The 24,675-nt window shown below is 39.1% G+C and overlaps 1 protein-coding gene across 4 annotated transcripts in view; it reads right to left on the bottom strand.

Annotated features, from left to right (window-relative positions):
- Window positions 1-605: 605 nt before the first annotated feature.
- The window catches only part of phtf (putative homeodomain transcription factor), a 135,059-nt gene continuing 110,989 nt past the window's right edge, over window positions 606-24,675 (bottom strand). For all 4 annotated transcript variants that reach the window (XM_071594772.1, XM_071594773.1, XM_071594770.1 and 1 more), the window contains 2 exons: window positions 19,288-19,383; window positions 606-2,399 (listed from right to left, as the gene is read on the bottom strand). In XM_071594772.1, coding sequence (XP_071450873.1) covers window positions 2,250-2,399; window positions 19,288-19,383 — 246 coding nt within the window. In that variant the 3' untranslated portion in view covers window positions 606-2,249. The remainder of the gene's footprint in view (window positions 2,400-19,287; window positions 19,384-24,675) is intronic.

The raw sequence follows: 24,675 nt of genomic DNA on the forward strand, positions 1-24,675 counted from the left end.
TGGCGTCCATTCGGCGTCAGCCAGAGGAACTTCAAAGACTGCAGCAACAGGTTGATCCTATTGCACTTTTCCGAATTGGCGCCAATTGAGATAACTGCAAACAATCGTTGACAAATTAATAATATCCTTCCATTTAATTAAAAATTTCGGGGAAATCGTACGATAAAGGATATTTGTAAAACTTATACATAGAATTATTTAAGAAGCTGTTAAGCACGTCTCGATTACATTTTCAAAAACCTAACTCTGCTGCTGGTTCCTGGTGGGTGGTACCTTTTATCATACTTTGCAGCAATTAAAAAAAAGTATTTGGCGAGTGAGGTATGGTGTTAATATTTTACATTAAAGATATCCGACCGAGACAAATACGATGATAATATAAGAAAATCAGGTATTCTGGCCCTGAAGTAATGAAAGACCTTGACTGTTTATTTTGATAAGGAATCCGCTGCAAGACAAAATCAATATTGCAAATAAACGTACAAGCATATTATGCAAACACAGTGTTATTCATTAGAAGATAAAAATGGGAAAAAGTTGCCCGAACTCATATCCATACATATGAATGATTCAAGTTTGAAAAACACATAATACTCATGCAGAGTTTATCATATTTTATTTGGAGCTCAAAATATATATTTACAAAGTGAGCATTTAACACTGTCCAATTTTCACTTGTCCTAAAATAAAAACTTCTGTATAGAATTTATAACTAAGATTTTTAAAGGTATTGCAGAAAATAATATTTAGTTTGTACATTGTATGTAACTTTTAGAGAGCAAATGCTATGCACACTAGGTCCTTGTGTATCACATAAGTTCGGAATCTGATTGTTTTACTACTGAAAAGTTTTCCTCTATGAAAACAATTTAGTTCGTAGGTTTCCTTCATTATCCTTGAAGTTAATCTCGGCTACCGAACTATTTGAAGTATTTTTAACATTTTAACATGTGAGTAAAAGAAAAATTTTAACGATAGGCGTTACCTTATCCAATAAAATCGTGGAAAATTCAACTGCTATAAAATTTCAACGCCACAAACAAGATATTATTCCACGTAGAATTTAGATGGATCCTTGAACTAAATTCTATTTGCATCGATTTCAAAGATTGAAAATAAAAATATCAGCTGCTTAAAGTATTCACACATTTCAAATGATATACAATAATTGCATTGTTATGGTCCAGAGTCAAACGCGGTAATTATTTGAACCCTATTGAAACTCAGATTGGACGTTACCTTGAACGTAATATAGACTAGATTAGAACAACCTTCGGGGGAAAACACAAAATATCAAATATCAATAAAAATGAGTATCACCTCCCTTCCAAATACAATATTGGCCACCAAACAAGAAACTTAAAAAAAATCATCATCCTAAATTTATCTACGTTAATAACTTACCATTTAAACGAGATTCATCTTAACATATTTCGTCAACAAATTTTCTAACATTATTAAAACATTTCTACACAAATCATTTCTCTTATATATATCTTGCTAAAAACTGCTTCATAAATTTTAAATAGAACCACGCAATTTGGTCTTTACCCTGGGAAAAAACATATGGCTCTCGTAGGTATGCGTCTAACTTTTCAACAAGGGCATGGAGATTGCATAGAGGGTTTTGGGGCGTCTTTGGCAAAAAAGTAAGCCACAAACGTTTGGCACACGCAAATTAATGTTGACCACTGCGTCACAGCACCCCTAAACGTAATCAGCTAAAGCAAGGCGCCAAGTCAGTGGAACAATAGTTTCGCCAACATACGCTCCGACCAAGTCGAGAGGTCCCAGGAACCTTACGAAGAAGACATAGAAATGCCCGCTTTACTCCGCTAACCATGCCAACCCTGTTTATTTTCCATACTTACCAACTATGTCTCAAAAATTCCACAACCACCACCAATTGTCGACTCGGTAGCAAAATCCCAAACCCCCCACTCCCATTTGGTACTGCCTAAATCTGCAAATTCTCCCCCCACCCCCTCATCAATGAAATTCTCTCCTTCACTGGTCCGTCAAGACGCGGAAAGTACTAGTTTTTCCACTAAGGGAAGGTCGTATTTTCTCTTACAAAGTACTAAAAATAAGCACACAATATTTACGCACCACCCATCACATTTAAAATAGCACCTCGGAAAATCACTGGAGACTACGTATTCTCTCGCATCGGTCTCGCCAAGTCGTGCACGTCTCGTGCAATCAATTCCATCGGTTAGCAAGCGTCCGACAGCACTGATGCACCGCCTTCACTTGATCTTGATTTTGTGTAGCTTGAGCTTGAAGCCGAGCATCTCGGAGAGGACGCCGGAAAGAGCTGACAAGATCACCACTTTGGTGATGGTGTACAGGTACGGGTTGGCTGATAGGCCTGAGATCTTGAAGGGACTCTCCAGTTCCTGCGGGCGGAAAGAAAGGAGAATGTTTGATGAAGAAGGCTTAGACTGTGCTAAGAAGCACCGCCGGTCGAATGAGACCGGCCATTGAGCGACACACGAATTCCTTCATTAGACACTCAAAAAGGTCTGCTGAGGCCAGGCGCTTTTGAGAATATCTTCGATGATATCCACAACTTGAAACTTTTACTTTTTTTTAGCATTATTCTACCGAGTTAAGGCAGGTTTTCGAAGGCTGGCACTTGGCATAAAAAATACATACAAATGAAATAAGTAACTTTGTAATTCCAAACACACTTGGATGCGTGGAATTACAAAGTTACTCATTGCATTTCAATGTTGCGTACATTCCATAATGTTAGGCCAGATACAACAAAAAATACATAAAAATATACAATAGGTTATACAAGGAATTTTTAAGTATTTTGAGAATCGCATCGAAAATACGCGAGAGATAACCAAGTAGATACGATTAACTGCGATTTTAAGACAGTTGCTCGGAGCGAGTTCATCAAAATAAACTACCGTTAAATAATTTGAATTAGTATACAAATTCAATAACGCATTAAAAAATGAGTTACCGGCATTATAGCTAATACCAAATTTTCCACATTAAGTCTGTATGGTGATTAAACCCACCAAACACAAGTCTCAAATTAAGCACGTAACAATGAATCGTTTAGGATAATTTGGTAATTAATAATGGCAACATGAAATATGACTGAAAAATATGATTCAATCGTAAGTTTTTATCCAAAATTTTTACACTGGTAAAACTGGTAGCGATTTCATAGTGCATTTTGTTTCACCTTCTCGTATTCGGTTTTTATCCGCAATTTCCATTTTGAAGAGGATTTGAAGATTTCGCCTTGCGAAACCAGTACAATTTATGTAATTGAAATAATACGTAAATTCTAAGTTCTGTTCTCAAAGCTTCGGGCGGAAAGTGAAGGCAATGCTATATTAACAATGAAAACGTTAAATTTTATAGCAACTAACGTAATTTCTGAACAACCCTATTGTAATGATACTGGGAAATAACTTTACCGATCGGGCGATACAGAACAGCAGTGATGGCTCTGCAAAGAACAGTGCAAGCCCGAAAATTGTAAATATACCCATCATAAACCAATTCGACAGGTGATTTAACATATGGTTTATTGCTTTACAACGCCTCTTGGGAAATCCATCGTTAACATGCGTAAATAAGACGAGTAGAATTTGGAAGGGAAGAGAGTTAAAATAAGCTAACACGTTAGGGGAAGGATAAAGATACATAACACACGATGATTTTATTTATGGTTCTCCTTGAAATCATTTCAATCCCCGATCCTTCGATTTACGAGCAAGGGAGCAGACATCAATTATCCCGTAAGCACGTTTTGGTAAGCGCAATATAAGGCGATCCGACACTCCCCTGTAGAAATCCAATACATCAACTTGGCGTCAAACTGGCGAAACTTAATTTTAAAAGTGATGACGGCACATAGAAAATAGACTCGCATATCGTTTAAAGGTTATATAATTCTCATTGTAGTTGTTTTCGCTACATTTAAATGCAACTCATTCCCGGGTAATACAGGCATATCGGGGAAATGCCCCCCTTATCTTATTCTTACGTTGGAGTGTGGTCGATGATAAACGAAAATTTTGGAGAGTTTCAGAGCACTAGAGAAACTCTTGAAAGAACATCTCATAGATTTGATAAAAGATCATTAACTTAGATGCGGATTCTTAATATGTGACGTGGAAACAAATATATTTTCGGTTTTCTGTACTCAAAAGATTTCAGTTTTGATAAGCGTGAGTGGGCATGCAAGTGAGGTGTGTGTTGAAATACTGTAAATACAATAAATTTTACTGGTCCTTCTGGCTATTTTTTGCAAAGGAAACGGATCATAATCAGTAAAATGATATTTCATTTTACCACAGATAGCTGCCTTTTTGAACGAAATATTTTATCAAGGCTCTGAAAAATATCAATTTTTTTAACCAGAGGTGATATAGATACGCTAAACGAGAAATTTGTAACTCTCGTGAATGACTGGCAAGAGTTTTATCACACCATGAAAATTATTTTATAAAAATATGCCAAGATACAACCAACAATTTGTGTGATTCCGAATTTCGATTCACCGACCGTTAATTCTTTCAAATCTCTAGTCCAGGCCGACGAAGACCAGTAGCGCCACAATAATCCTACGCAATGTTTTTACAAATTCATGACCAATTTTAAATACAAGGCCAACATTTTCTTGTAAATTAACACGAAAATTATGGCTCAATGACGGTGCTCCTAAGATGGTGCGAATTCCTATCTAACTATTCTTTACTTGAGAAATCACAACTGATATTCCCTCGAGCATCATTTGAGTCTAGCGCGATGACGTGGTAACTACGAATAATTAATTACGCCCAAAGGGGCCAACAACTCATTAATTCCGGAAATCAGCTAAGTGATTAAATAAGCGTACGACGAAGAGGCAATGACGCTTTTCTACTCCCTCCTTATAAACCGTCCGATTTTAACTAGATACGTTATGTGCTGGACGCCTGCCACATAACTCCTACGGAGTTTTATTTGCTAATCGTCTGGGAAAACAATGATTCATCACTGATTGTCTTGACTTTCAGCAGATGTTACCACCGCTGGAGAGTAGAAAGTGCAAATTATTTTAATGGCCGGCTTTAGTCGCGTTAAATGTTTTCTTTTCGGTTGGCTGTTAAACCATAAACACTTCTACCCGTCACAAATCACACTCGAAAGGGGATACCCTAAATTTTTAGACAGAAAGAGGGTTAATTAAGTTTTAGGGGGAAACTGGGGGCACTTGCAGCTTATGGGCGAGGGAAAAGCTTGACTACCTCTTACAAATGCCAATAGAAAGCAAAGTTACAGCGGACAGCGAAAGTAAGGACTACTATAGTAACTCGGAATGAAATCTCTTAGCTTAGTGGCCTAAGTCACAAATTTGAATTGAGCAATTATTGAAAATAAGGGTATGTATGATAATGCCGAAGATTTTGAAAATGTTTTTTTCACTAGGCCCAACGTAATAGAAATACGAGGAGGGACGATAAACACAATCGGTGTCCCGGGTAGTCTAAATACACGGTGAAACGAGGCTGAAATCTTACCAAGTGCAACAAAATAAATGTAAATTTACTATTAGTCAAAATTATCGCGCGGAGGAAGAAACGCTCCACTTTTTACAATTTTCAAATAGATAAAATATAATTTAAAAAATTTCAAATACATGGAACTTTGAGACATTTAGCGGGTGCCTGCGTGAATAAATGAGCAATTGAAATGGAGTTGGATGAACTATAATGGGCACACCACTTATCTTGGGAAGACCTGCTTCCATGTTTAATCGCCGTTCGTGAAGACAGACGCAAAGCAAACTGGCGTGTCTTTTCGCGAGAGTACACATTAAAAGACGGGTCATAAAAGGATGGCCACAAACACGTTTTAAAAGCAAAACGAACGGATGGCACCCCGGCTCATTTCATATAAAACCTGAAAACGACAAATGGAATACATCCCTTTGAGTCAATTTCAATTGAAAGTATATGACCAAATCGCATTCCAAAACTGGTCACAGTGACAGTTTTTTTCGAAGGAATTATTATATTTTAATAAATTTAAAGTCACAACACAAACAAGGTGAGTTAGTCGAGCAAGTTACTCTGCTTGGTAACGCACTTGCCAAGTAAATTACAGTTCCCCGGTTCGAATACCATATGGTGAATCTTGCCTTTATGAGATGGAACGGGATCCGGATGATTCGGTGGCTAACGTGCAGGCTTCCCACCGAGAGGGCCTAGGTTCAAATCCTAGACACAACAAACATTTTTCAGCGATATCCCGATTCCTACTTGAGGTGCTTTGTGGAAGGCACTTAGAGTTAGTACGCCGTCCGTCGGATGGGACGTTAAACTGCGGACCCCTTGGCGTCTTTCGACAAGAGTAGGCTAATGTCGACGCCGGGTTTCTCTCCAACGTTCATTTCCCATCCATCCCTACTGGCGCAAATGACCTTAGCTGTAAGTCGCCTCCCATAAAAAAACTACTTCTATGAGAATAACTCAATTACAGTGTAATGCGATGCGATTTAATCCGTCACATAAGTGTATATTATTATAGCACAACAGATTGCAGCGAATAACATACTTTCTTGGTTAGCAGAAAACAAGAAAATATAGGCACATTCTTGATCATACGACTCACACTTCACATTGCGACCATACACATAGAACCGCTTCATATATTTAATATACATTTTAAATTGAAACATCACATGTAGATTAATTTGATCAAGATATTAACTAAATATGAATTATTCGTCATTAAGCTCTACATTTTGACATATTTGGGAGCCTGGTGGCAGGGAAGTTTATGTTGGGATGTTTGGGTCTAAAACCGGAGGGTTCCGGGTCTAAATCCGGATGACGACGCCGAGGGACCCAGTATAAAATATTCAATGAGTTTTTCCTGGTATCAGGACTTGACACTTGACAGCTGCGGGAGAATACGTGGGTGGAAAGAAAAATTAGCCCCTTATCATCATCACGAATTACCTAACCTAGGATTGGCATGTAGGACCTCTCAAAACTACCCTGTTCCTGGCCTTTCTCTTCATCCCCTCGTAGCAACTTGCATAGACATTTTCCACTCCTTTCTTCTCTTATTTAATTATTGGCCTTCCTCTGTAATACTTCCCCTATATTTTTCATTAAATTACGATATCCAGTAAATAATCGTGTCTCGGGATGTGCCCAATTACTTTCCCTCTTCAAGCACCAGGCGAGCTCTACTCTCAACTACCAAAACGAATTTTTAGTTGATGTTGTTAGCAATAGACAAATACTAATTGACAATTATGAACATTACACGTCTGAATATGATCGCAGCTGATCACTGAACACGTAGACCGGGTAGGACGAGAAAACTCTAGTTTTAGTATTCGGGAATGCGACCGACAGCTAAGGTCATTAGAACCATTCGGGATAGGTGGTTAATTTGATAGGGGTAGGATGTTCAGGGAATAAGGGTAGGGTGGAGAGAAACCCAGCGTCGGCATCAGCTCAATCTTGACGAAGGAGTCCACAATCTAATGCCCCAACCGAGGGATGGCGTACTCTACTGGAAGTGCTCTCCATACGGCACCCTAAGTAGGGATTGGGAAATTTTAAAAAGTCCTACCGCCACCTGCGTGGTTCGAACCCGAGCCCTTAATCTGGGAAGCCAGCACATTAGCAACCTCACCCTCTCAAACCCCCTCCGGTCTCTCTAACCTAAATAAGTTTAGATAGGCGGTTGGGTCGAGTTATCAGTCGACTACGAAATAGTGCAGGTAAATTTTTTTCTATCAATTTTAACCGCGGCATGCTTATCAAGTTCTTCCGCCAATCTTGGCAAGTCTTTTTTTTTTATCTCGCAAGAACCGAGATACCACGGAAGATGAAATGGAATTACGACGTGCTTCATTCCGACATTTACGGCCGTTAGCGATTTCATGATTCAGACCCTTCCAAGTTTCTGGAAGGGCGCTGTTGATAAATCACTCTTTATTCACTCTGTGCGCGACAATATTCAGCAAATTTTTTCACGTTCCAGCTGATGGAGTTAGTTACAGGACAATTACTTCGCTACTTTCTACGATTGGGAATAAAGCACATAAAACAAAATCAATTACAACGTACGGGTAACACTTCATTTATAAAATTAACTTACCCGCCGGGCGTCTGATATCAGCTAATTCATTCTTAATCACTTTTCGCCAGTGGACGAACAAAAGCGGTAATTTTAATCGGTAGTCATGACATGGCAAAGACATAAGAAAACCGATGACTATTCATTCAACTAGCTAAATAAAAATATCAAAATAGATTGGCAAAGGAATACTGGTTAACAATATGAAAATTGCACAACAAAGAGAATTCACTAATAATTTTTGCTGCCTGAACGCATAAAGACAGGGTTTCTAATTACGAGGGTCATCCGGAAAGTAGTACCCGTTCGTGAAATAAAGACACAAAAGTAAATATTAACAAACATAAAAAATTTTATTTGAAAGAGGATACTTTAAACTACTTCTCAACATAATCTCCAAGCAAATTAAGGCATTTGTCATAACGTGTGACAAGTTTCTGTATTCCTGCTGCATAGTCCTTCGCCGCCAGCTCATTGAGATACGCGAGGGACCCATCTTGCACAAATTTTTGCATAATGCAGATGGTGTTTAACAATTTCATGAACAATTGTTCGAGAAACATTGGGAAAATGCTCACAGATGTCATCAATTGTGACGCGCCGATCGTTCCTCACGAATTCGTCAACTGAGCTCACCAGTTGGTCTGTAATGACAGACGGTCTCTCCGAACGCTCATCGTCGTGTGTGTTCCCCCTCCCCATGTTGAAGTTGCGACACCACCGCCGAACAGACGACTCGTCCATTACATTGTCTCCATACACCTCCTTTAATTGGCGATGAATATCACATGGGCGAACGTTTCTTGCATTGAGGAATTTAATCACTGCCCTCACTTCACAACTGGCGGCGTTCTCAATTTTTTTAAACATTGTAAACAATCACAGAAACAACACAGGCAATGCTAGCGTCACGCAACTTGGCTCAGAGAAGGCAGACAAGCCACTGAAGCTATCTGACCTCGTCCAGCGGCTACTCGCGTCGTCAGCACTTCATGCGGCACGAACGGGTACTACTTTCCGGATGACCCTCGTATTAATATCATTAAAAAATACATAAAATAGTTATAAAGGATATTTCTAGGTACTAAATACATATTCTTCTTGGTTTTGAATTATCATTGTGTTAATTTGTGATTCTTTTCGTGGTAGGGCTAAAGAAATTTGGAATTAGGTCAATTAAATTATTCAGGACGGAAAATGGGGGAAGAGGATAAGCAGAATCCCAAGAGAGGAGGTTAGAACTCTCCCAACATAAGATATAAAATAATAGCACCGCTGAGGCGTGTCCTGCCACCACAGAATCACACGTCATCAAATAATCAGAACAGAAAATTCGGGGAAACTACTACTAACAGTCAAAAATTACTTTAAAAATTACAATTATCCTGATGTTTATCAGTATGAATAAAAACTGTAGTTCAAAGCATTAACTTGAGTTTAACAAATCTTTTGATGACGCCCGATAACGGTCACACTTTCCACATAATGAGGGGAAAATATCATATGGACCACCTTAAGGGAAAGAAGTAGCAGACCGATAGGTTAGACCTAGCGATAAAACGAATTTGTATGGAATTGAATTGAAGGGGATAAGAAGGAAAGGCAAGAAGCAAATGTAACAAACACATTAAACAACTCGAAGGTTGGTTCGACAAGGTACAAATACATTGGAAAAATAAGGAGGGATTTGGATAAAGGAGAGAATAGTAACCAGGACTGATGCCCTGATTACTATTCTCTCATACATCCTATTTTGTCCTATCCTAATTAAAATAGAAAAGGACAAAATGGAGAGTTGTAGTCACAATATCTTAGGATTGAAGGACTGATATTGACGACGCCTGGTTCTTTGATTTTTTCCAAGAAAAACTTTTATTAATTGACAATTCAAGCCATTTCTACGGTTATCTTTTCAAATCAATGAATAACTGATCGTAGCACTTTTCCGCCTGGTAAAATTTTATTTTACGACTGGGTTTGCTACATCATATATTACATCATCATTAGGACATGTGGCCTGATGATGATGTAATACATCGAAACATTATGTTTGATTCCACCACATCACGCCTGAAGCTACTCAATTTGTTTTCAAATCAATGTTTACGCTACTTTTTTTGGTAATAAGTTCCGTCAAAACATTGCCAAATATTCGCCGTCCTACTTAAAATTGGTCTAGTAAGGTTAACAGAAGGAACTACTCGGCGAAGGAAATGGATCCGTAGGTGAAATGTCATTTTGAATTATTAACATATTGTATTACAATATCCACAATAGGATAAAAGATTTAATTAAATGAATACCACAGAAATGTAACGATTTATTAGTTAATGTTATCATTAATTCACATAATCTCCGGAGAAGTAAATGTTTTTGCCAGGGTTTAAGCTCCGGCTGAATCCTTTAGAAACTGCGGAAGGCGCTTCGGGGCAGTCACAGAATGATGCTGGTAAATTAGCTCGAGGAGCTTACCACTAGTTCTCTTTCTCTGGCGCTACGAGTTACAGAATAACACCCAGAAGCGCAAGGAACCTCGAGGCGGGCTTGTCAAATGCAAGAAAATTTTCCACAATCGCCCATTTATAGTGCGGCACCTCGGGAGATCAGTCGAAAAACTTGAAAATCTGAAGGAAATCCACCCTAATTAAAAAAAAAGAGAGAGCGCGATGCCTCCAAACACCATAATACCGCTCCTTACGCGCGTCCGACGTCATTCATTATTATATTTCCCCGAGATAGCGAGCATGCTCTTTGTTTTTCACGACGGCTTTGGACTGGTCTTTCAAAGCTTTATGATGGGCGGTGAGTGTCGGGAGATTTCGCGGGATCCGGACCCGATGGCGTGAGATCTCTTGAACAACAAGAGGTGCGTCATCGCACGGGGCCCGAAAGCATCCTCCCCCCTCTCGCCGACACCCCCGCACGGGAGAGGAATGTGGGCGGCGGCCGGATAGCTTCACACAATCTGCAGGCTGATATCTCGAGAGAGATGGACAGCGAGCGGAGGGGAAGCGAGGGAAGGAGGAAATTACCTCGAGGATCGAGATAACGTTTCCTTCGGCCTAAAGATTCGCACGGAGGTCCAGCTCGCGAAAACACACGGGACGGAAGTAAGATTTTTCCTCCACGGGAGCAAAAATTACAACCGTTGGCTTTCATGGTGCGCTGAATTCAATTTACGGAGGCTATTTTTATCGCAACTAAAAGCGAAAGGAAACAGGTTAAGAAAGGAAGTGCTGTTTCGGATTTTCAGAAATATGAAGTCGTCGTGAAGACCTTCGCCATTTCACTGATTCATTTCCATTATCGCGTTTGCAAATGAGTATCAGTTCTATACTTGGATGGTTTCTCGAGTATGCTGGTTCAATCATTGTCAACACCTTATCCTGGGCACCAGTACACGGGGAAAGCTTTTCGGGCAAGAAAAGAAAATAATTGGTTTCGTAATACGAACTTCAGTCATTATCCAGCCGAGAAAAATCATTTGTCGGAACTAAAATGGGCAGTTGGAGCCGAATTCGCGGAAAACTGTAATAGGAAAGTATAATAAATTACTCTGTTTTAATTATAATGTCTCTGGAAATTATTAACCGTCGAGAAACGATAAATCTAACTTGATTCAAAAATAACAGAATTTTCACTTCAAATGTCACCAGTTGTGCACTAGCTCTCAAAAAGGCATTTGGAAGTACAAAATACGATAAAGAAGATTTTTTACTGGCAATATATCCTTTCGTAACACACACAGCTGTTCGACTATATTCAACGTATGCAGTGGGAAATTAAGGCGAAATTATATATTTATCGACGAAATTGTCGCAAAAATATTCCTGTACATCCCATTTTTAAAATGATATTTGAAATAAATGTGCTTGCACACTTTTTGAATGGCAGTGCAGTGTAAACACACTAGTACTTCGGAAAGTGACAAAACGCACAAGGGGCGCCCAAAGTTGAGGTGAATTTGTAGTTTAAGTCGGGAAAACTACTCTGCAGTGCAATCTAAGTTATTTCGACTTTCAAGAAAATAACATTATGCCGAAGAGAGAATATGAGCACAAGTATAGGGACATGGTCATCGTCAGCATGTACGTACGTACGTAACACGCTGGCCGGGTATATATATATATATATATATATATATATATATATATATAAGCGGAAACCGATCGAGAGAAGAAGATAAGACGTTCCTGCCATCCATAAAACAAAACCCGCGCGGTGGACCGAAATCGAAAATACGAAACCAAAAAACGCTTAAAATATTTGCACGTGGAGAGGAAGTGACGAGCGTGGCATGAATTCAGTCGTCAAGAGCACCTTGTGAATCCACATACTTTTAGGCATAACTGTCTAATTAAGATACCGGGGTGGAACTGGTGGGGTTGCTTACCATGCCAGATGGATCAAGTTCAAATTTTCTTGGTGGAAGATATTTCAGTACCATTCCGATCCCTACTTTATAGTGCTCTATGGGTATGGAATGTGCAGTATAACGTCCGTCGGATGAAATATTACACGGTGGACCAATCATGCCGACGAAAAGGTTCTCTTAGCTAACTAAAATCCTATCTCTCTGGTAACGATTTCTTCATAGCACAAACCACCGCAGCTGTCGGCCTTCTATCCTAATGAAAACTAACTATAAAGACGACTACACTAAAATAGAGGACGTGGACCAATTATCAAAGAGTTTCAGTGGAAAAACCTATGAAGTATGAATGAATTAGCAGAGAACCAAGTAGAACTGATCGTGCGAGTTTATCAGAATATTCGAAACCCTTTAACGCTCTAAACCAACTTTATCGCATATTTAAAAATATTAAATTTATATCCGTATTCAGCGATTTTAAGTAAGTATTATTCCAGCATAAATGCTACACTCGACGCGATAATACACTCAAAGAAAAGCAATTAATGACTGCAATTAAATGCCTTCTATGACATCCTGGGAAAATAGAGCACTTGGTGAATTTTAACAAAATAATTCAAGTGGATTTTTGAATGGCTTTATTAAATACGGTAGGTACAAGGAATTGGCTACACAGATTTTAAAAACCAAGCAGTCGTAAATAGTACATTACCCACGGTGCCTTTTTTTCAAATGTTGGCTAGCTCTCTTGCGTGACAAGTATCCCACACTACTGTCGAAGTAAATATAGTCAATGCGGACAACCACCACATTATACCGATACCAATTATAATGCCGGCGTCTGAAAAGAGGTTTTAGTACGATGCACACACTATTGTACAGCGAGAACATCGACGGGAACGGGCGAATGAGCTACCTAGTCTGTGTTTGTTTCATGTATATTTTATAATTGACTACAATGCTAATTTCAAGTAAAGATCCTTTTGAGCTCCTCAAGACGATGACGCAAAGCAGTGGGTTTGATTTTCACTTCGTTTGGGAAGCAGCTTCATTCAGACGCACACAAACATTTGAAAAAGAAGATATCACTTAATAACACTATGAGGGACATATGATGACTGTGAGTTGAAAACCAGGACAAAATAAAACAAGGAATACACACTGAAAGGGGAACTTAAGATTGTAGGGAGGCAATTTGTACTCATATTCGAAAGGAGTTAGCTCAGAGGTCAGGGTGATGGGCTTATAAGGTTTTATCTCTAAAAACGAAAATACAAGAAGCTGGAGTAAAGGATTCACAACGACTCCCAGAATATTCAAGCCGGCAAAAAAATTATTTAAGCTCACCCAAAAAATCTACTTCATCTGTATAAAAGCATAGGACATGGTAAAATTTGTTGTCTGAGGCGTAACTTCATGGAATTTGCATGACATATTGAAATGAAATAATTTACTTTGTAATTCCACACAATTTATTTAAAAAAAGCACGACCCAGGTTTCGACGTTGAACGTCATCATCAGGTGGTCCTCATAGAATCACACTGGCTATACTATATACCTTCTGATCGAGGGAGGGGGGGTTGATCAGAGAGGGGGGTTGGAGGGGTAAAAAGGTTACAATGTAGCTGGGAAGAAAAAGAGAATGACATCTTTTGACGTAGGGTAGGTCTAGGAGTGGGGAGTGGGAGGGATACAAAATTTCGTTGCAAAGTTCATCTTTGCAACGGACACATTTCAAAATTTCTAACTGCTCCAAAGCATCGAGCCTTTGACCTTTATTTTCAAAATGAATAATTTTTGTCACAAAGTCACTTTTGTGGTCACTTTCAATGAGATGCTTTGCAAAGAGGGATGTTATGTTCTTATTTTTTTCACATGCTTGGTGTTCTTTAATTCTTTCTTTAAATTTCTTTTTTTTAATAAAGTGTGTGGAATTACAAAGCAAATTATTTCATTTCATGCCAATATAGGACATGGTGGTGGTTTTCCAAGATAAATAATAATATAGCGAAGTGAAAATCGTACATTTCTCGCTCGAATCGGTCGCACGAAGAGGTGTACACGATTACAACGAATAGCATAATCCAGTTCCCCTTGTATACAAAAATTTCTAACATCAATTATTGATAACGACAGAAATAAAAAGAAAGCATTGCATGCAATTCTAATTTTTTATACTAGCGCATTAACGCTCAATGAATACCAAGTAGGGTCTCACTATCGCCTTTCTTTTCGCGTCTTCATTCTCCTATGCGTCACCCTCAACTTGGTGTGCACTTCGCGCGGAGGAGTTGTTTACCTCGAGAGCGATAAAAAAAGGGTGGGGTTTCGATTCAATAAGAATCAGAAAGTAAATATTTAGAATCCAAAATTTCGCAAGGCTAAAAAAAAATTCCGAAATCTACGACGAACTTGAATCGACGGACAGCTGTAAAAAAAATGTGTTTCGCCTCAATATTAATATCACTACTCCCCCTGCGTTACTGCAACAAAGACAACGGAAATATTTTTATCCTTTGAAAAATGTGCCCTTCTCAAAATGCCTACACAGATAGCTGGGAGAAACATAAATAGGAAGCGAGAGAAAGAAACGGTCTCAGCAAGGTCATCATGAAGAACAGGAATACGTGGAGAGACGACTGGTTACACGCAACAAGGATTCAGTCAAATGCATCGTTTCTGTCGCACACCTTGACTAATGTTTTCACTAGTCTCGGGTTCGATTACCGAAAGTCATTTAGCGCAAAGCATAGCACAATTCAAGTCGAATATTGAGAGAAAAATTAACTTTTGTAAGGTTCAAAAAATTCCAAATATTCTTGAGAGAAACATCCCAAAACATCGCCCTGCCACACCTCACGTGTCGGAACGTGAGATGCGATAAATGTACATTTGTAACTACAGAGAAAACTGCTGGACATTAAGAATTTCTAAAACCTCATAATCCTCACTAGTAAACAGCGCCAGGGCATGCACCGTTCGCGGATGTCGGTCGTTTCAAGAAATGACAATAATATTCTCCCACGCATAATTCTCAATTCTCTATGACGCAACGCCGTCGCCACGTGCATAGAGCATACGCGAATACCACTTAATCTTTTAATATTGAAATTGACCTCGATGCCGCCGAGTTAAGGGCTTCGATCGCAATAAAAGAATACTGTTGGCTCATACTAAAGGTCATAGAGTGGGGTGATTAAGTCCGGAGTACGCCTCTTCGCATAGGTCCAGTTTTTCACGCAGACGGTGATAACGCAACCATCGGCTCTTTGGACTTCGCCTTCAAAACCTTTCAAGCCGCTGTGGATAAATTATTAACCTTGACGTCGTACCTTCGCTCGATTCTCCGGTGGATGACTAATTGGGACTTGGGCAAGTTCGACCGAGATATCGAGCTTGTCAGCTGGCCACGGGATGAAAAAACGAAGGTGAGGTCGACCCTAGCGCCTGAATACCTTATTACCCGAAGGGGTTTCCCGGATAATTCAATTAACCCGCCACCGTATTAGCACCGTGATTCTTCGACTCCGTTAAGACAAGTTTGCGACTTGGAGTCAATCAATTAGTTTACTTGGGGGGAGGGGGCTCCCACAAGGTGGGTTCGTAGCTCAAATTAAATCTACTTCACCAGTGACACAAATGACATCCAAAATTCATCGCCGCTACAAAAGCCAAAATAGCAGGTTGATTTGATGAACGTGGGTAGCTCACCTCGAACTTAATGAGTCCTGTTACGTCATGTGAAATTCAAATTATTGATGGGGTAGGGGCACGTTTTATTCCCGACACGTCACACAGTTTCTCGCTGTACCTATAAAATGATAATTCTTGAATTCATCTTGGATCATCCAGACATCAACCCCCGGAAGTATCCAGTCAACGACATTATGCGATCCATCGCTACGTGCCGTATATAAATGAATAACATATTTGGACATCAAACAATACGGCTGTCGGGCTTTAGAACTAGAGAATAATATAGAGAAAATAAAAAAAAGTTCTAATTCGCAGGCCAATAAGCATGCAGCAATACAGAAAATCAAATAAATGATCTGCCTGACTATTTTAGACTAGCATTCGGTTCTGATGAATCCCAAAGAAGACTTGGAATTAATCGACTGAATGATACTGGATTAAATAAATTACTTGTACCGATTTCTTCGCTCATTGCTTTTTACCTTACGCATTTCATTACTTGGTGTCACCTTCAGAGTGCATTAATACTCGCTTCAAAGAAAAGTTAAACGAATACGATATTAATCTATCGTACTATTACCCCCTTCCTCTTCATACAGAGTCAAAATTTGGAATAATGCTGATTTCACTAATTGACTATTAGATTAACTTTTGAATTCGAAAAATAACAGCAAAAGGAAGGAGGTCCTTAAAAAGTAGAGGTAATTCATATTGCGCATAATAATATGGATCTTGGTGTCATTGGCGATGTGCCTGGCTGATCGTATCCCTCTGGGGTCCGATGAGGATGAATCTTGTCTAACCAGCAAGTACCCAAGGTGGTTCCGCATCTAAGACCAACCAAAAGTGAATGATTGGCAAGCAAACGCATTTGTGAGAAACAACTCTGGCGTTGGACTTGCGACGATACCTTAATCGGAGTATTATCAAAAGATCTTGACCAAGTATTTTGAGCTCTTCAGATCACGAAGTATTATTTCATGTGCACTCGACTTTATTAAGGCCCTCTGATACGAGCACTCGAGTCCGTGCCTAATTAATACTACCAACATTCATGGTATATGCTTGGAATCTATCGTGTGAACTTAAAACTGTGATGCCACCCAAACATGGAAGTTGCGTTATTATTGCTTTGGGTATTAATTGGTCCCCTTTGGTTACAGCAAAACTTCCATTATTCTAAGTTCAATAATTTTAATATGAAATACACGATAACTTTCGCCTTGGCAATTTTTGTAATGCCAACAAGCAAACACTTTCAATCGATTGAAATTGTCGCGTACATACATTAGAGTTAAATAATTCACGCTTGACCCCTAACCCATTTATTTTATTTTTACGCAACGACGGCTCTGAATAATATTTATTTAAGACAGAAACTTCATCCATATTATAACGCACGGCCTTAAGTCCAAAATACCCCTCCCCGAGGCACGAAAACCACAGAAAATAGACTGACAACAATCAGATATCGTTGAATCTGCCCAATTACTCAGTATTGAGATTATCTCCTTTTCCTTCATTTCGCCCATGGGTGACGATATTTTCCCTGAATTCGTGTTCATCGCTAGTTTTGGGGGAAGCAAGCACTATCATAAATCTAATTGAATACGTTATCTCTATCCATAACGCACATTTCCTCAGTAGCACGTTTTGTGATCATGAACCATGCAACCCGAGAATGAAGACTTGTGGTAACGCCGTCAGTGTTCGGTTCTGTAATTTGAAGAACAGTAACAGGAGTATTAGTTACTCATCGCATATATAACGATAAATACGCGAACCTTATGAAGATTTAATTAATGGCAAATTCAATTTCTGCTGGAAAATTAAAATGCAGTAGCGAAATTGATTTTTTCTTTCCTGTCAACATTTTTTCACATCACCGATAAGTCATACCTAAGTCAGGATGTTGCTATGTATTATACTTCTAATAGCTAGGCTGATAATAATTATATTATAAGAATACAACCTGTCGAGTCTATTTAATTAGTCTGTAGTTATATAAAATGTGTAGGACACATCATTTACATAGAATATTAACATTACCATTAATAACTTTAAGCCGTTCAAATCTTAGAAATGATTTAAGTTGCTATCTTCTTTACATTTGTAAATTTTGCCAATCAATATGCTATGAGCGATGGAATGGTTGGACAGATGTAATCTCGCTGAAATCTGGCCAACGAGGGCGAAAACGTTGCAGCGAACGAGAATTTAATTCGGCAGATCATTAATTTACTAGTCGTACCATCCATCATAGGTATATTATATAGGGCAGATGTATGAATGAAAATTAATATATACTCAGTTACCTTTAATGATCGATTCGCTAACCGTTGGAGAAGAATTCAATACCGTTATACCATAAGTGTTTTGACGGCACTAAGTTCATCTCTACGCATGACATCACCGAGTAATTGCCTTTGCATGGGAAGAATAAAGGCTTAAGTAGCACAATGCATCATGCGGTTCCAACATATATAATAACCGAAGGGGATCCAATTAAAAAATCATCCAGGAGTAAACTTTTATCTGCTAAGGAATTGTCATTCTAATTGGCCATGTCTTTTGGAAAAAGTTCATCAGTAAAATTTCCTAACAGCCAAACTGCTTTATGTTTCATTTCATTAAAGTCATTCGAACACTGCTATTAAACTTTCATGATATAATATAAAGAGGACACATTTCCTCACGGTTATTCGCTGCACCATAAAACAGCAAACTATCCCCTGAGTAAATTGCCTCACAGTTTGTTTTTGCATTTCCGACATCAATGATTTCTTAGGACCGTCTCTTAAACTTAAATAGCGCAACGAAGTACCGAAATAAAGCAGTTACATTCCAAACTTTATTGCATAAAGTATATTTTATACGCTCAGTACTTCAATTTTCCGACGTTACGGTCAACCGGAAGGTGTGACAAATCATCTACACACTATCAGTACTCAAATTACGATAAAAAGAGACCGATATATCTTTCACTTATACCCATTTGTACGCTTGGCAAAGTTTCAAAATAATCTTAAACTCCGATAGCCCTCATAATCGAACCCCATTTGAAGAGAGCAATAGATATGATCACACCGATCACCAACACACTTACCTTAAGAAGATCAGCTGCTAACTTGAGAACGCTATTGGCTACCATGAGTTCCTCCTTTTTGTTGGGCTTCTGTTCTATTTGAAGATAAAGGTTGATCTGCAAGGAAATAAAAAACATATATTTGGATGGTGAAAAGTCTATTACGTTTTTTAACCACAAAATTCCATGAGATTAACATAATTGAATTACTACTTTGGCTTCGGTTAAGGACACAGGGACGAGACGATGCCAAAGAAACGACTATAATGAACCATGGGGTCACCTTAAACTAGACTGTCCTATATTTTTTCTGACTAATATTTAGCTACCAGTACATCTACACAATACCCCGCAATGGTCCACAGGCGGGGGTGTAAGGACACAAGCTTTTTATGTACAAATATTCACTTACGCAAAAAAATAAATAAGTACTTAAACATACAGGTACCTGTACATAAACACACGTACACTTTCATACATGCATGCCAATCGGCACCATGCAATACTTGGTAAGTTAAAGTTTCAAATTTTGCTTTTTGAATTAAGAGAGAAGGTGTGGTTATGTCTGCATTTGTACGAGTATGTGACTTAGGAGGGAAAAACAAGTAATCAAACCTCTCAGTGCTGGAATATATCGCACTTTTTTTATCCTGGGGTCTATCTGTCAATGTAATGAGGGGCCACAATGATTCCCTTAATGCGACCGCGAACTCTCACATCCATACCCTTCATGCGGTTACATTTGATATCATATGCAATTTACTACATATATTCTTCTACAAAAATATTCCAACAAAATGGGGAGGGAGTTAACTTTAACAACAAGGGTATGCCTATCGTCAGGGTGACATATTACACTTAGTAAATGGACTCGCCATTAAGTTGCCAAAATAGGCAATAACGTACAAGGATTATATAAAAAGTATCAGTGACAATTTTTTCCTGGCGTGTTCGTGAAGTGCTGAATTCAGACCGTAGGTTAAGTGTGCGCATTATCGCAGATTTTATTGGCATTGATGAGATGACAGTGCACACCATTATCGCTGAAAAATTGGCGATGCGAAAGATCTGCGCCAAACTCGTCCCGAAGATCTTGACGGACGACCAAAAGCTGATTCGAGTCTCGGCTTGCGAAGACCTGCAACGTGACGCGACGATTCCCCAACCCCCTCGCAGTCCCGATTTGGCACCAGCAGACTATTTCCTATTCCCAAAAGTGAAATACTCCCTCAAAGGACACCACCATGGGACCCTTATTGCCGTCAAAGAAGTTTACACGCGTACCCTAAAAGACCTTTCAGAATCCGTCTACCAGAGAGTCTTAGAGTCGTGGAAAAACAACTGGAAAACGTGTGTCGACACTCGAGGAATCTACTTCGAAGAATATTAAGGCATTGTAGCAATATCTGAAATAAATCTATTTTTCCTAAACTTTCCCCGATACTTTTTATACAGACCATATATGTTGACAGAGTATGTAAATAATACACAAATAAAGTAAAGCGCTGTGTGCAACAACACGACAGAAGCCGCATGGCCCCCGCTCCATCGCAACGCGAAATTACGCGAAGACCGTAATTCCTAGATTTGCTCAGGGCACACAATGGAATGCATCGCTGTGACTATCACAACGAGGGCAAGCCTTTCCGCAACCGCACGCTCGACTGGTTTCGACGGGCAGAGAACAGGAACAAGCTGGCACAAGGGGTCGACGTGCCAGAGAGGATCAAATCCCAGAGAACCCGAGGTGGGGGAAGAGGCATAACAGATTCCGATACGAATAAAGAATATACAAAAGCATTTTATACATAAACCATGTAAAACCTTTTCATTCATAACCTCACTCGACATGCCATGTCTACTTCAACCCGTTAATTGTGTCATACCCAATGAACCATAAGGTTGCGACGCAAATTTAGACCGTCCAGAGAGTAAGCGCCAGGCGCATAATCGGCCGCTGACAGATAGGACACGAAGACAGAGTGATGTCTTAAGAATCAAGAAAGAAATGTAGTCCTCTGGCCAGTTCACATTTTTTCGTTCTAAGACCAATCACCTTGTCTTACATTATATGAAATAATGAAAAACCCCACACTGAGTCGACCTCTTCGACGGCTTGAAATAAAAGCTTATTTCTCAATACTATTATTGCTTCTAATTAAGGGGAGCCCATGAGTTGAATCTAAAAATACTCATATCATAAGGTACCTTAATGGCGGAGTAGATATACGTATTGTGTGACTTGCATGTCTAATGCCCGTCAATGGCGTTAAGCAATTGGGAGAAGTGAGTTTAGATAAACAGTGTCCGCTCTCTTGTCATAAACGACTAACTCCCGGGGATCGAGATGGTGCTGTGGCTAGCGTACCGGATTCCAACCCAGAGGGCCCGGATTCGAATCCTGGAGACGGCAGATCTTTTTCAGTGGTACCCCGATCCCTTCTGTAGGCGCTTAGTGGAGAGTTCTTTGAGGGGGTACCCCGTCCGTCGGATGAGACGTTAAACTGCCGACCCCTTAGCGCCTTTCCTTAAGAGTAGGCTAATGCCGACGCCAGGTTTCTCTCCACCCTTCCCTAATGGCTCCAATGACCTCAGCTGTCGGTTGTCTCCCCTAAATCTATTACTACTACAACTAACTCTCTTTAGAAATTTTCCACGTTTTTCCTGAGGTCTCTTCAAGTTTTCTATTACTTTTTCATGTCTCATTAAAATAATTGACCTAAACAAGAACAAAAGTGGGGTAATTGGGTACGATTGGCATCCCATTTGATATTTATTAGCATCTTCAATAAACGGTAAACCTAAAAATCGATACCAAGTAAAGTAGAATCAATTTCAAGCAACTTGAGGATCAAGGACCAAAATTAAAAAATGACTATATGCAAATGAACAACCATCCGGATATCATAAGCAAAAAGAACGAAAATAAAACTGTTTCAACATACAATAAACATAAAACATCGCCGTCACCGTAATACTTCTTCGATGCCAAGGAGATTTTACTGTGCTATTATGTAAGGGACACTCCAATCTAAAATGTATCATAAATATAATATTTTACCAGACAATCAAAAATGAATTCCTTTAGATTTCAATGCCAGTGAACATCATGATATCCGATTATTTCATGATAGTCATGAGTCACGACTTACTGAATCGTTTACTGACGCGTTACTGCCCAACTGACTCTATCAGTGCGCTTTTCGCATACGTATTGAAATCGGGTCGATATTGCGGCCAGCGAATACGACGTTTCATTCCTTCTTCCGCAACGGAAATGACAAAAATTTGCTTTCGGCGTTAATGCTCAAGTACATTTACACCAAAAAGCAAAAGCAAAGCAAATTCCAGGGATTTATTACGAGGGGACGGGGAGCAGATAGGAGCAACATGGCCTTGTTTATGGGGGGGATCCTCTCAAACGTGATGAAATGTGACAGCGAGGGGCAGCCAACGGCAGCGTGGCGTCATGTAAGGACGGCGTCGCGTCGCGTAAGCAAAGAGTCCATTTTAATCAGTTAATACCTTCCTTTTCTCACTTGCCCACGTGTCTTTTAAACACACTGGACAAATGAGCAAATGTGAACGATCCGCAAGGAGACGGCAGCCGCCGTCTCGTCTTACAAACAAAGGGGATAGCCAGAGTGGATAAATAACGGGCTCTCATCCATTAGCATTTACATAACGGGTGTCAGGAAAATACCGCGATTATTTTTGGGAATAGCTCCGCAAACAAAAAGGTCATCATATTTCCCACCAACATTATGGAGGGTCAAGATGATAACAGGGGTATATACGTAACAACCGAGTAGTCGAGTCGCATCGAGAGAATCACCATGGCCCCACATTACATTGACAAAATGGCCACCATAATCAAATTAGTGCGACAAATACCAACATTGTTCGGTTCAAGTAGTCGTTCTTCCCTCGTAGGAAGCATAATCATACAAATGCTTACTTAACCACACCTCTCTTAATTCAAAAAGCAATTTTCAAAACTTTACTTGAACATCCGTAATAAGTATTGCGTGATGCAGATAGGCATTTTATTTAAATATTTAGTAGTGATGATGATGATGGAAACCTACAAACTACATTGTTTTCATAGAGGAAAACTTTTCGGTAGTAAAACAATCAGATTCCGAACTTATGTGATACACAAGGACCTAGTGTGCATAGCATTTGCTCTCTAAAAGTTACATACAATGTACAAACTAAATATTATTTTCTGCAATACCTTTAAAAATCTTAGTTATAAATTCTATACAGAAGTTTTTATTTTAGGACAAGTGAAAATTGGACAGTGTTAAATGCTCACTTTGTAAATACATATTTTGAGTTCCAAATAAAATATGATAAACTCTGCCTGAGTATTATGTGTTTTTCAAACTTGATTCATACATATGAGTTCGGGCAATTTTTTTCCATTTTTATCTTCTAAGGAATAACACTGTGTTTGCATAATATATGTTTGTATGTTTGTTTGCAATATTGATTTTGTCTTGCAGCGGATTCCTTGTCAAAATCAACAGTCCAGGTCTTTCATTACTTAAAGGCTGGAATACCTGATTTCCTTATGTTATCATCGCATATGTAATTAACTCGGTCGGATTTCTTTGATGTAAAATATTAACACCATACCTCACTCGCCAAATACTTTTTTTTTAAGTACTGCAAAGTATGATAAAAGGTACCACCCACCAGGAACCAGCAGCAGAGTTAGGTTTTTGAAAATGTAATCGAGACGTGCTTAACAGCTTCTTAAATAATTCTATGTATAAGTATTACAAATATCCTTTATCGTACGATTTCCCCGAAATTTTGACTTCCATGGAAGGATGTTATCAATACGTCAACGATTGTTTGCCGTTATCTCAATGGCGTCAATCCGGGAAAATTTAAAGGGATAAACCTGTTGCTGTAGCCTTTGAGGTGCTCTGGCTGGGACAATGTTATTATCATCCCTGATCGTTAGGGGAAAAATGACATCTTAAATCTATCAATTCTACATTTAATCTCTCTAATTTTATTGACATGATCTCCCCTATCATGGATGCATTTGTGCAAATGAACGTGTGTTTACGTTTATGTTAAAAAGCCTATTTATTTTAACGTGTGGGTGAGTATTTATACACATTAGAGGCTGGTGTCTAAACACCTCCCGCCATGCGCCCTTGCGGCGACTTGAGGAGTATTGAGTAGATTTACAATACCGAGATATAGCAAAGCTACGCCCATTTTGTTAAGAGTGCAATCTTTTTTCAGTTTCCACCCTACATGGTACGCTTTCATCGAACGAGCTGTTTTAAGTGGTTTTCAGCAGTAGCTAGTGAGTTTGTTGGGTGTTCTACCACAAGCAGCAATGAATAAAATACACGGATGCAGAAATGAAGAGTTTGCCAGTATAGT

This window comes from Hetaerina americana, unplaced genomic scaffold (assembly GCF_022747635.1).
Source record: "Hetaerina americana unplaced genomic scaffold, ioHetAmer1.1.p SCAF_7, whole genome shotgun sequence".
NCBI lineage: Eukaryota > Metazoa > Arthropoda > Insecta > Odonata > Calopterygidae > Hetaerina > Hetaerina americana.